Genomic DNA, 12786 nt, shown 5'->3' on the forward strand with positions numbered 1-12786 from the left:
GACAGAACGAGGGCATCCATGTTGGTATTCTCTTGGACCTCTCTGCAGCATTAAATACCATCAGTCATGGTGTCCTTCTGGAGAGGCTGGCTGAGTTGGGAGTGGGCTGATACCACGCTTCAGTGGTTCTGTTCCTACTTGACTGGCTGACTCCACAAGGTGGTGCTGGGAGATTGCTGCTCGACCCTACGCCATTGAAGTTATGAGAACCTGTAGGGTTTCATCTTGTTCTCCATGCTGTGTAATTTCTACATGAAACTGCTGGGAAAGATCATCAGGGGACTAGGGAGCAAGGTGCCATCAACTTACAGATGACATCCTACTCCTTACAAGCAGAGTCAGGTGGGTCTATGGAAGTCCTTAACAGGTGCCTGGAGACAGTAATGTGCCCTTTGAAAACAGTCTGGAAAGTCCTGTTTGTCCCAAACACAGCAGCCAGACTGTCAGGGACGGATGAGAAACTACCCAGCTTTGTTGTACTGAGATATACTTTTTTACTTTGCAACAGTGAATGAGTCACTGAAGGGTATCGTTGGATTTAATTATCTGGAAGATGATTACATCATTCTCTCCTTGCTGTGGGTCTGCAGTAGTGATTTGTATTGTCAGTTTAGCTATTCTTGTGTGCTTTTATAACTAAGCCCATTTTGTTCTCATGAGTGACTGAAAAGAGTGTTTTTGTTTTCGGATCTGTTGACGTCTTATCAGGCTGACAGTTTTTTGGGGGAGGCTTTCTTTTTTTGCCACAGCTTTGAAGCTGATACTTGCTGGCATCTTTTTACAGTAAGTGCATAATCTCACGTGCTTCTGAGCCCTCTCGTCATGAAAAATTCATATGCTCTAATTCATCACTGCATCAATGATATCCAGAGGCCAATTCATGTGTTATGAATTCCATGTGGTGGCCACATGGTAGCCAAGAAGACTTTAGCTCAAGGTGTGCGCCTGGTACTCCGTGATGGAAACCCAATTCCTAAATGGGGGGGGGGATCCAAACTGGCTTGGGACCACAGAATGCGCAGATGGTAGTAGTTTCTCATCCATCCCTACCTTCCTTGTTTTAGACTTATGAAGAGATTTAGAGCAAAAAAAACAAAACTTTTTTTTTACATGGTGAATGTGGCAAAACAATCTTTCAACACAGTTTGTCGGTCGCCCCTCCCCTCCTCAGTTTGGACGGGGAGGCTGTGGCCGAGCACCTTGCCACGCCCCCCCCCTCTCTTCGGGGAGCCGTGCCTGTCTTCAGAGGGTTCAGTCCTCTCTCTCTCTCTCTCTCTCTCTCTCACTCACTCACTTGCAAGGGTTTTGGGAAATTGTAATTCACAGGAAAGAGGAGACAAGGCTGCAATGGAACAAAAAGCCCCTGTTCTTTTATGGATCCTTCCTGTTCCTCCTTTCTTATTTCCCTGCTTCCAAAAAAACATTTCCCAAAAAAATTTGATGATGTCCTCAAAGATGTCACAAAAATGGTGAATTACATCATGGCTCATGCTCTGAATTGTCAACAGTTTCAAGCACTTCTTGAGGTTCAGGCACAGTATAATTGTTTACTTATGTACAATAATGTCTGGTGGCTGAGCAGAGGACGAGTCCTGGAGAGATGCATGCCAAATGCAAACTTTTACCTTTCAATAAAAAGTTGTTTGTATCATTGAAAGCTCTGTTGTTGTATTTTTCTTTTAACGCAAAATATGTGAATGTATGAGTTGTTTTTTCTAAACTAAAACCTCAGGATTCAGGTTAAATTGCCGTATTGGCACTTGGCGATACATAAGTGGGTTTTGGGTTGCAGTTTGGGCACTCGGTCTCTAAAAGATTCGCCATCAGTGTCAAAGAGGGAACATCAGATTATTATTATTATTATTTTGCTCTTTAATTGCTCTTCTTGAGATGTACTCTCTGGCTGTTAAGGGATCCATACAGTTATGCACTGTTGAGAGTGTGGACTGAGTCAGTTTTACAACATGCATAACAATAAGGAGGCTATAGTCGGAAGGCATTTAGGCATGGGGTAATCGATTGGTGCCTATGTACACTGGAGGTTGCCCCCCTGTGAAAGTGAGCAGAACAAAAAGGGAGGAGACGCAGCGTTGCTGCCCACTAATGGGGAAGGCTCCAGAGGGGGAGAGGGCTTGCAAATGAGCATCCTGGAGCAAATGGGAGAAGAAGGATGGCTTCCGAACAGCGGCGGGGCTCACCTCGTGTTTCACACATTGCTGGGATCTGGGGTTAGGATTATGGTACCGTTTATGTACTGCAATGATTGTTAAACTTGCGGACAAGCAGCAGGGTGTATCAAAAGTCTTCTCTAATTCCTGTCTGTTGCACGTTGAAATCCCAGCCATTCTCGCTTGGTAATTCGTTGTGGCTCCTGCTTGCTTTTCAGAGGATTGTGAAAGAGTAATTGCCGCTGTTTTGTTTCGTTTCCAAGATGTGACTGATGGTTTCTCTTCTCTGCTCCCCCAATCCGTAGATCCAGAAGATGGCATAGCAACGGAGCCAGCCTCCCGCCAGACCGGGGTCCCTCTGTGCTCTGCTGCTGGACTGATGTGAAGGTTTTGTTTTGGGCTGAAGGAGCTTGATCCACGGCTTGTCCTGAAATCCATTCTTTCCTGATTCATGAGCCAGCAGGATGTGGTTGCCGTGCTTTCAGAACGCCTTCTCATAGCTGCTTATAAAGGGCAAGTGGATCATGTTGTGCAGCTTATCAACAAGGGTGCCAAGGTAGCCGTTACCAAGGTAATAGGAGGAAAAAAAACTCCTTGCAAATTCACAGAACTAACCTCCCTCCCGAACCCTCCTCTCTGATAAATGTTCTCCTCGCTTTGAAAATGTAATTGTTCTTAGAAGTGATGTGGATGAAGGTGGGTTATTTTTGTTCTTTTCTTTTGCAGCGGTATTTATATGGCTCCGTTAAGTTGTGAAATATTTTTCCTCCTCTTCTACTGTTTTTTTTTCCCTACTCCAGGAGGAGGCAAACAGCCATAGTTAAAAAATGGGCAGAGTTTTTAAACAATGAAGCAGTCATATTTTTCCAAGTACTCATTTGCATTTTGCAGTGGCAAAATAATTATTGTGGGAGGAGAAAATGAAAAAAGGGGAGGGAGCTCTTGGGCGCTTCTTCAAAAAAACAACACCTCACCACGTATACATCAAAAGGGAGGACAGCACTGCTTAGGGAATGTGACTTCAGTAATAAATAGTATATTTTTGGAAACAGGATTGTGGGTGAAAACTGGGTCCTCTTATTGTTAGTGAGATTCTAGGTATTTTTAATAAACACTTTTACAATGCTGATGTTTTCAAACATCAGGTTTTTTTTGAGGGGGGTGGTTTTTTGCCAGTAGGGGTCAAACCAGCTGAGATTCTGGAAGGTCTATGACTGGCTTTCCAGTGTGGTTTTTATTGGGAAGTAGTAGCTGTGTGTATGGAGGTCTTGATTCAGAGTGGGGCCACGGCCTAGGAGGAGCAAGGGTTAACTGCTCCCTCCCTGCACTGTTTTTCCAAGTTGACCCCCCCATCTGATACTTGCCCCATCTGATACAAGCACCCTGCAGCCAACCTGGATTTCACTTAATGCTGCAAATATTGTCTTGGGGGCCTTGCTGGAAAACCCTGCAGCTGCAGTTTCCAAAAAGAAAGACAAACCTACCTGTAAGCTTATAAAACTTCAAACCAGTATTCCAAGAGGTTCCCAAGTTTTAGCACTATTTAATTTGAAGTGCAACAGCTATCCAACTTTTATTTATTTGGTTCTTGTAGGTTATCCGGGCTGTGTAACCGTGGTCTTGGTATTTTCTTTCCTGACATTTCGCCAGCAACTGTGGCAGGCATCTTCAGAGGAGTAACACTGAAGGACAGTGTCTCTCAGTGTCACACAGCCCGGATAACCTACAAGAACTGATGAACTCTGACCGTGAAAGCCTTCGACAATATATTTATTTATTTATTTATTAAAACCTTTCTGTTGTGCCTTATCGCCTTAGACTCAGTGTTGCCCTGGAGCTAAATAGCTGAGAATGGTGTGCTTTTCCTGTGGCAGCATGGGTTTTAAATCTTTGCGATGTGTGAGATGGCCCATTCATAATTAGTGGCAGGTTCTTTCCGCTGAGAGTTTGCAGTCTTAACTCAGGCTGCCTCAGTATGAATGAAAATAGCTATCACTTGTTCTTAATGGCACATTTTTGTGCTGCATTCTAGCTAGCTTGCTATGGGGTTAAGGCATGCTGGGGATGCCAGAGACACCCTGATTTATCCCTTGTGATGTCAAGCATCATTCACCTGGGACCGAAACAAGAGAGTATAGATTTTGCTTTTGAACAGAGCAGTTTAAAAACGTCCTAATGTTGTGTATTGAAACAGAATCCTAAGAACAAATTGTTACTCTCGCTTTAATAATGGTTGGTGCAAAGGAACGCAGAAGGATTCCCCTGCTTTCTTTCCCCTCCTTATTTCCCCTTTGTGCATGCACTCAACTTCATTTCACAGATTCTTAAGGTTGTGAGCTGCTTGCCGTATTTCTTTTGCATGTAAACTGACATGTCTTAGTTGTACTAAAATATGTAATGTTACAATGTGTGGATGTGACAAATACACGCGCAAGTGTTGTAACTGTTCACAAACTGTATGCTACTAGGGTTGCCAGCCAAGCACAAACTCGGAAGTGATGTCAGCACATCAGCGCAATGCTCTAAGATTCCATCCAAACTCCATGATGTCAGTTTCCTCGTCATTTTTCTTGTGCTGCTGCATGGTATATCAGTGGGCGTGGGGGGACAATACATGAAGCAGCCAATGCTGGCTAAATAGAGCAAGTATTATAGAGATATTGGGGGTCAAATGGTCTACCTATCCACACTTGGCTCCTGTTCCACAAATGGTAGCTTTCAAATGGGAAGTTTAGGGCTGTGTGTCACTCTGGTCTTTTCTAAGCTCTGTGATAGTAGGATTGAGCTTTTTCAGACCAGGGACCCAACTTTAGTTACAACCTGCAATGTGGGATCCGCTTATAATTGTTAGTCGTACACCGTGAAATTCAAGGGTGAAGATTTTAACCATTAAAGCCGTACACAACCTGGGAATCACAGACTTGAAGGCTCACCACTCTTAATAAAATCTCACCCATGCCCAGAACTGACTAAATTCACTTGCTTGAAGCATCCTCTTTTGGGAAGGTGGGTCTCACTGTCACAAGATCTATGGCCTTTTGTTTTTATTGATTGTATTTTTCAAAATGTCTACCCTACCTTCTGCCCTCACAAGGGCCACCAAAGCAGTTAACAAATGTAAACATACATAATAAATCCATATTTTAAAAGCAACTAACCCTTCCAACACATCATCAAAACAACTAAAACCAAAGCTAAAATATATGCAAATACATTTCAATCACTGCAATGGTTTCTTTGATGAGGTGCAAGGGACACCCTCTCGGGGGATATTCAGAAAGCTGTGTCACACAGTTCTGTGCCAGTGTTCTTTTGGACCTAAAACCGTATTGATTTGCCAGTTCTGTTGTAGAAGCTAGATTATGAAAATTGTCATGATAATTTGTCATGATAATTTGCATTTCATTGGGTATGGTTGTGGAGATTCAGGTACTTTAATTTCTGTGCTTTGTTTGAGGAGAAGGTTATAGTTAAATTGGTAATTTTTTTGCTCTATTTTTAATAATGTTCTGTTTGTTGGTTTGATTTTTATGCTGTGTTTTATTGTTGGAAGCTGTCATACACAAAATGAAATGTAGGGTATATGTATTACAAATAAATTAAAAAATAGTTCTTGCTTTTCTATCTAGGGCAGCTGGATGGAACGGAGGGCAGTGCTTCTGTAATAGTTGCCTAGAAGAGGGAGTTTTGTAAGATGTAGATTGTCATGCAGCGAGGAGACAAACTACACAGCAGTGTCATACAGCCTCCTCTTCCTTTGGCCGCCTTCCCTCACTGGCGTTTCTTTGCTTAAAAAAATCTAATAAAAAGATAGCGGTTATGATGCCATTGCTAAGACCCGTTGCAGGTTAAATGTGACCCATTTGTGGATTCTGACCCACAAGTAGAGATGCTAACCTCCTGGTGGGACCTGGGAATTCCCTGGAATTACAGCATATCTCCAGACTACAGAGATCAATTCTCCTGGAGAAAATGGATGCTGTGGTCGACTTAGGGTTGCCAGCTTCGGGGATGGAAATCACCTGGAGATTTTGGGGTGGAGCCTGAGGAGGGCAGGGTTTGGAGAGGGGAGAGACTTCAATGCCATAGAGTTCAATGGCCAAAGTGGCCATTTTCTTCAGGGGAACTGATTGCTATCACCGGGAGATCTCCAGCCACCGCCTGGAGGTTGGCAACCCTAGGTAGATACTATGGCATTGTACCCCACTGAGGTCCCTGTCCTCCCCAGGCTCCATCCCCAACCCTCCAGGAGTTTCCCAACCCGGATCTGGTAACCCTATCCCCATCCCCTGCTGGGGGACCTGGCAACCCTAATCACAAGATCAGTTGTACATTGCAACCCGCAGCATGAGTATGACAAGTAGGCCCAACAAGTGGGAGTCTGTGACACTCCTGTATAGGAACAGGGCTCATAAGCATGGCTGTGTCAGAAACAGTCCTACCTGCCTCTCCTGCACTGCACTGCTGCTTGTTACTCAGCTCAGTAGGCTAGAGGTGAGAGCAGAGAGGGGTGCTCAGACTGGAGATGTCTAATACTTCGGCACTGCTTTGTAATACAGTTGCCAGAAAGGTTGCCTCTCGCTGTGGTGTGTGTGACAATTTGGGTTTTTCATTATGGCTGCTGCCGGTGCTACCGCCATCATCCCATGCAGATTCTGCTAATACTTTGGGAATAGTAACAGCCAGCACTGTTGATGTCTAGTTTGCAGGTGTCTGTCATGTTGTATCATCAAACTGGTCACCTGCACAAACATGATGGTTGCTGGAAAAAGTTCCCTTAATAATCCTGGTGTTCTTGTTCTATCATTCTGTTTCCTCTGGGCCTTCAGCCATCACTGGGACCCCCAGTGCTAAAACAATACATTTGAATCACAACAACACCGTTTGTTGTCATAGCGGTTTTATATTTGTAAATGTATTAATATTCTGTGGAAAATAATAAAAGGAAATATTTAAGGCTCAAAAAGAATAATAGATGAAATAAAAGGCTGGGCGGTTGCCAACCTCCAGGTACTAGCTGAAGATCTCCTGCTATTACATCTGATCTCCAGCCGACAGAGATCAGTCCACCTGGAGAAAATGGCCGTGTTGGCAATTGGACTCTATGGCATTGAAGTCCCTCCCCTCCCCCAGACCCTCCCCTCCTCAGGCTCTGCCCCAAAAACCTCCCGCCGGTGGCGAAGAAGGACCTGGCAACCCTAGGGTAGTGGGGATGTAAAGATTTTAAGCTCTTTCTGTTTAGATTTTAAGCTCTTTCTGAGGTACAGATAGTTTGTGGGGGAAGGAGGAAGCCTGGCTGCCTTCTGTAATAAGCTCACTTTGCTTGGCTTCCTCTGTTCGTATAATATAGACAGCTGGCCGTTTGCTGATACGTTGCTACCTGGGTCATAGGCCATCATCCACATTTTTTGTTGTTGTTTATCTATAACCTGAATTAAAAGACTGTTTAGTATGACTTTTTTTGTCCCCGCCCAAGCACCTATATTTTCTCATTCCAGAGACCTAGCTGAGTTATAATACCAGCCTAAACAGAATCATACCCTTCTAAGCCGATTGACTTCTATGGATTTAGAGGTTTATATAACTCTGCTTCGAACTGCACTATCAGTCTATTAAAGTAAAAAAAGATAAATAAATACCTTAAATACTGATTAGATTCAAGTCCAGTAGCACCTTAGAGGCCAACACAACTTTCAGGGTACAAGTTTAGAAGAGTCAAAGCTTCCTTCGTCAGATACAAACATTATATATTTATTGACGCACAAGCTTTTGTGGAGTGGATTTCATGCAGTCGGATATGTGATTCTGCCTCAGTTGGCAGAAATATACATGGGCGTAGAAGAAAAAAATGCTCGACGATGGAGGCAAAGGGCCATGGTGGTACTCTGTGACACTTCAGTATAAAACTAAAAAGGATGATAAGTACAGTGACTGTTCACATCAATCATGTGATCATTCACATTGGTCTTAATAAAAAAGCATCACACTATTTTACTTTTTATAATTTTTTTGTGAACCTACACTCTTTTCCTATCCACATTAGTAGTAATTGGACACAACACAGCCTTCGTAGTTTGGTTAGGTTAATTTAACACTAGTGATGGCTGTAGAAACCTTCTTCTTGGACAGATGTAGACAAATACAGGCATATTTCCTGGATAAATTCTAATTCAGCAATTTCACGCTGGAATCTGCCTTTGGGATTATCGTAGTTAATAATGGTGACTTCCAGGTCAGCTATTAAGCATCCCAGGAGGCTGAAATGTTCATCTGTTCATTGCTCCAACTACACTGCCTCCCAATTTGCTTCTGGTACCAGTTCAACTTGGGGTAGAAGCAGAAATTCAGCAATGTCAGCTGTCTTGCTAAGATCTCCAAGCACATCAACTGAAAGAAAAAACAAAACCCAACTCCTAAAAAACCGATCTGTGCTTGCTTTAATTCTCAAGGGTCAACTATGTTTCAGGTGGATTGAAAGTGTATAGTTTGATTGTTAGGGTTGCCAGGTCCCTCTTTGCCACCAATGGGAGGTTTTTGGGGAGGAGCATGAGGAGGTCGGGTTTGGGGGAAGGGAGGGACTTCAATGCCATAGACTCCATTTGCCAAAGAGGTTAGGGTTAGGGGAACTGATCTTTATCGGTTGGAGATCAGTTGTAATAGCAGGAGATCTCCAGCTAGTACCTCGAGGTTGGCAACCCTATTGATCGTCATTGTTTTAAGCAAGGCTGAGTATGTTGACAGTATTAAAACAGCCAATAGGGAAGGACTTGTTAGTCAGACACCTATGAATGACAGTACTGTCACTTTGGTGGACTAGGGTGGTTCATTACTGTCAAGGGCATGTAAAATGAACCAAAAAATTAGCTGTTAACTAGGAAGGACTACGAAGTTTGTAGCTGAGAGTTTCAGACCATGAAAGAAACTCCTCATTTCCAGTATCAGAGAGAGGCTTTTGGGGCCTAACTCCAAAATGAGATTAAGTTGTTTCAAGCATTATCTTAGAATGGCACTCGAAAGAAAGCAGTACAAAATAAAACAACATTTTCTGCAGTTCGGTTTGTGAAACATCCAGACTGACAAACTAGGTTGTGCCAAAACAGAATCAGTAAAACATAGTTTGCTCAAGCGAGAAGGTCATCCATATAGTGCCAAACAATGGTTTGTATTGCTTCTGAACTGAATTCCTATCTTGTCTCTCTATTTTTTACTCTGGGTTTAAGAGGGAAATGCTTGTTTCTGTTTTTTTCAAGCAGGATATTGTCGCTGGATCATAATTACAGATAAGGCTGCCATCCTACGCACACTTAACCAGGAAGTGACTTAGTAACAAATGTGCAAATGGGCCGCACATAAATGCCTGCTGCTTTAGACTCTTTGTCTTTGATGGTTTTGAAAAATCTACTGAGTGTTCTGTCAAATGCTGGCAGACTTGTTGCCCTGAAACCCACAACGTGGCACCTTGCCAGTTTAGACACTTTTAGATACATTGGATGCTGAGGAGGAAAAGTAAATCTTCTTTGATTACAAAGAGGAAGTAGCCAGTGAAGCTGTGTTCCGTGGGAACAACTTTGTAAAATTTAGAAATGCATTCACCATCCATTCTTGATTGAACTAAAGAAAATAAGAGAAAAGAAACATGCTCAAAGTATTATAGTTCTAGGCATAGGAAACTCATGCTGGAATACAAGATCATGGAAGCAGAAACTTTAATCATTAGCTGTAGGTGTGGAAATATGATGATATTGGCCTGAATTGTAATGAAGTTATCTTAAATTTATGTGCCTCTGTCTTCACCACTTAATACCTACATGAGTTTAAAAGGATATCGAGTAGGTTCTCCAACCCCAAGGTTTAGCACAAAGTTTGCCTTATCCAAGTGTCTTGGTCAATGGCAGACAGAGACGGCCCGCAATGAGACGCAGGCACTTCATAGTTCATTTTAGGGTGAGCATTTGACTAAGGATAAAAGACATAGGTAACTGGTTCAGAAACTGCATTATGCGCAGGAATCCTGACATGTCAGTGATTCTGCTGTTTCCAGTCATCCTTTTATTACATCATATTGACAAAAACTATAGATGGAACCTGAGAGACTTTCAGCTTTCTGAAAAACAATCACAACACTTTAAAAATAGGAAACCCTATCAATTTCTCATTGAATTATGCTGCTTGGAGGTTCTGCAAATCTGGATTCAAGAATAAAAGATCCTTATGGAAAATGTGGTTTTCCTGTGATTGCTTTTGAAATGTATGTTTTGGCACAGATTTATTACGTTGATCTTTTGGTTGTGAGAACTATATAGTTTATTAAGCATATGTATAAAATGTACAAGAGAAAAGGTGGTGGCAGCATTAAGCTTTTCGGATCTCTGGGAGGACGTGTGATGTATATTTCTGTTCCAAATTTGATTGTAAATCCCATCAGAATCTTATAGATCTCCTTAGCAAGTTACATTAAATGTAAACAATTTAATGTAAATCTAAATCCAAGAAACCTAAGTGTAAATCAACCCTAAATGTAAATTAAAGAAGCCTCTGAGAAAATATCGGTAGGCATTTAAGTGTACTTTTTTCTAAAACATTAAATCCCTTCTAATTCAAGTTTTAAAGCTCCAGTTAATACGATCAGTACTCTGTGTACAAAAGGAGAATAGGAAGAAAAATGGCATTTTGGAATTCTTGTTTATTGAAGCAGCTACAAATCAGATCATGTGGCTTTTCATAGGCTAATAATACAGTTGTCTAGGCTTGCCAACATTGAAAAGGTTTCTGTTGTGGTTTTTTTTTATTTACTGGAGCCCAATAAATCTAGCCAGACTGAAGAAATTTAGCATGTCTGGCATGATTGTTTAGATCAAAAGATACTTCAAGTATGAATAGTCTTGTAAATATCTTATAAAAATCTGCCTGTGCTTGTAGATATAGACCCAAACTTGTTATGAACCCTAATGTTGTCGGAATGAATAAAGGCATAAAGGGTAGTCTACACACCGTTAACAGCATTGGGGGATTGTGTGAACTAGTTTCCACACTGAAGCTGCTCTATGCAATGATTTCAACAGGTGATGCAGAAAGACTCATCAGGATCATTCTCATTGAGGACTAGCAAATATACCCTCCTTCCTCAACAACTGTGCTCCTTCAGTTGAGAGGAAACACTACATCTTTACATATGCTACAGCTTATATTGAGATAACTTTGGCGAAGGTATCCAACGAAGGCTCTTCTGTGTAATAAGTATAACTTGTAGGCCAACCTTCAAAGCCAATTCACAACAAGCACTCTTGGGGCTTCTTTAGGAATCACTGGTCAAAAACGCATGGTCCCTTAACCCACTTTATTCCCTGTTTCAGCCAGGATCAAATTTACCCGGGCTGGGGGGGAAACTGTACACATTACCTTGAAAAGCTTGGACGAAACTGTGCCAATTGATCCATGTAAACAGAAAATGCGGGAGACATTAAGTTTCTGGTTAGTTTGGCACACACCTCACGCCCCCGGAGATTGGTCATTTCAAATTGACCAATGAGGGCCCTGCCCTGGGAAACAACCAATCATCGGGGGCAGGGGTGTTGCAAGCTAAACAGGAACTGTGCATGTCTCCCACATTTTCTGTTTACATGGATTTGCTCACAGTTTTGCCCCTGCTTTTCAAGGTAATTCGTAGAGTTTCCCCCCAGCCCGGGTAAATTTGATCCTGGCTGAAACGGGAAATAAAGTGGGTTAAGGGACCATGCGTTTTTGGTCACTGTCTTTAGGAACTTTGGCCTGTTTACTATATTACACAAACATACACACACACATTTTTTTGGGCTCTAGGAACTAGTCTCAGAATCTAGGAGTCAGACTCATTTTTCAGCCTTCAGAGTTTTGTATTTTAATAGCCATATTTACTCATTATTGTGACCACGAAACTTAATTGTCATGATAACAAGGATGTAAGGTGCTTTGAAGCTTACCAGGAGTTCCTAGGACTGAGAGGAGCTTGCTTTCTCTGGGAAGAGAGCCATAAAATGCACAAAAGCATCAGTAAGAGCTGCATTTCTTCCAAAAAAAGATTAGTATTTGCTCTACCTGCCAGGAAGGGCAAGATGGATAGCTGTTGTTAAAACATGAGCTACGTGTGAGTGACATGCTGTTTAATGATTGGGAGGGGGCGGGTCACCATCCCGTGTGGGAGCAGGCTCCCTGACTCTGGATTGGCCAAGGGCGGGAAGGGTTAATAAGGTTTGACCATCTAATTAACCCTGTTCAAATGCTAGGAATCTGAGTCCCCTGCATGGAGCAGGTGTGGATTAGAATTAGTGTTTGCTCTACAAGCATCCACAGGGGAGCTGCAAAGGTAACTTCTGTATTGTCAAGGTTAGCTTAGAGATATTATTTTTCCTCTTCTTTTTTAGATCTGCTGTAGCTAGTAGGTATGATAGTCATTTTCCCTTGTCTCGTGCTCTAGTTTTAATAATCTGCAGGTAATGAAGTATTTGCCCCGATCTGGATAGCCCAGGCTAGCCCAATCTAAGAAGCTAAGCAAGGGTCAGCCTTGGTCAGTAATTGGATGGGAGATCATCATGGAATACCAGGGCTGTGCCATGGAGGCAGGCAATGGCAAACCACTTCT

The 12786-nt window shown here is 42.4% G+C and overlaps 1 protein-coding gene across 5 annotated transcripts in view; it reads left to right on the top strand.

Moving 5' to 3' along the window:
- The first annotated feature begins 2516 nt into the window (after positions 1-2516).
- The window catches only part of ANKRD6 (ankyrin repeat domain 6), a 40130-nt gene continuing 29860 nt past the window's right edge, over positions 2517-12786 (top strand). For 3 of the 5 annotated variants that reach the window (XM_056856355.1, XM_056856358.1, XM_056856357.1), the window contains exon 1: positions 2603-2739. Coding sequence is in view for 2 of the 5 variants with exons in the window: in XM_056856356.1 (XP_056712334.1) it covers positions 2620-2739 (120 nt within the window). In the remaining 3 variants the exon portion in view is untranslated. Of the gene's footprint in view, positions 2740-12786 lie in introns of all 5 variants that reach the window. The other 2 variants (XM_056856356.1, XM_056856360.1) reach the window with 1 other exon arrangement.

The sequence above is a fragment of the Euleptes europaea genome, chromosome 10 (assembly GCF_029931775.1).
Source record: "Euleptes europaea isolate rEulEur1 chromosome 10, rEulEur1.hap1, whole genome shotgun sequence".
Lineage (NCBI taxonomy): Eukaryota > Metazoa > Chordata > Lepidosauria > Squamata > Sphaerodactylidae > Euleptes > Euleptes europaea.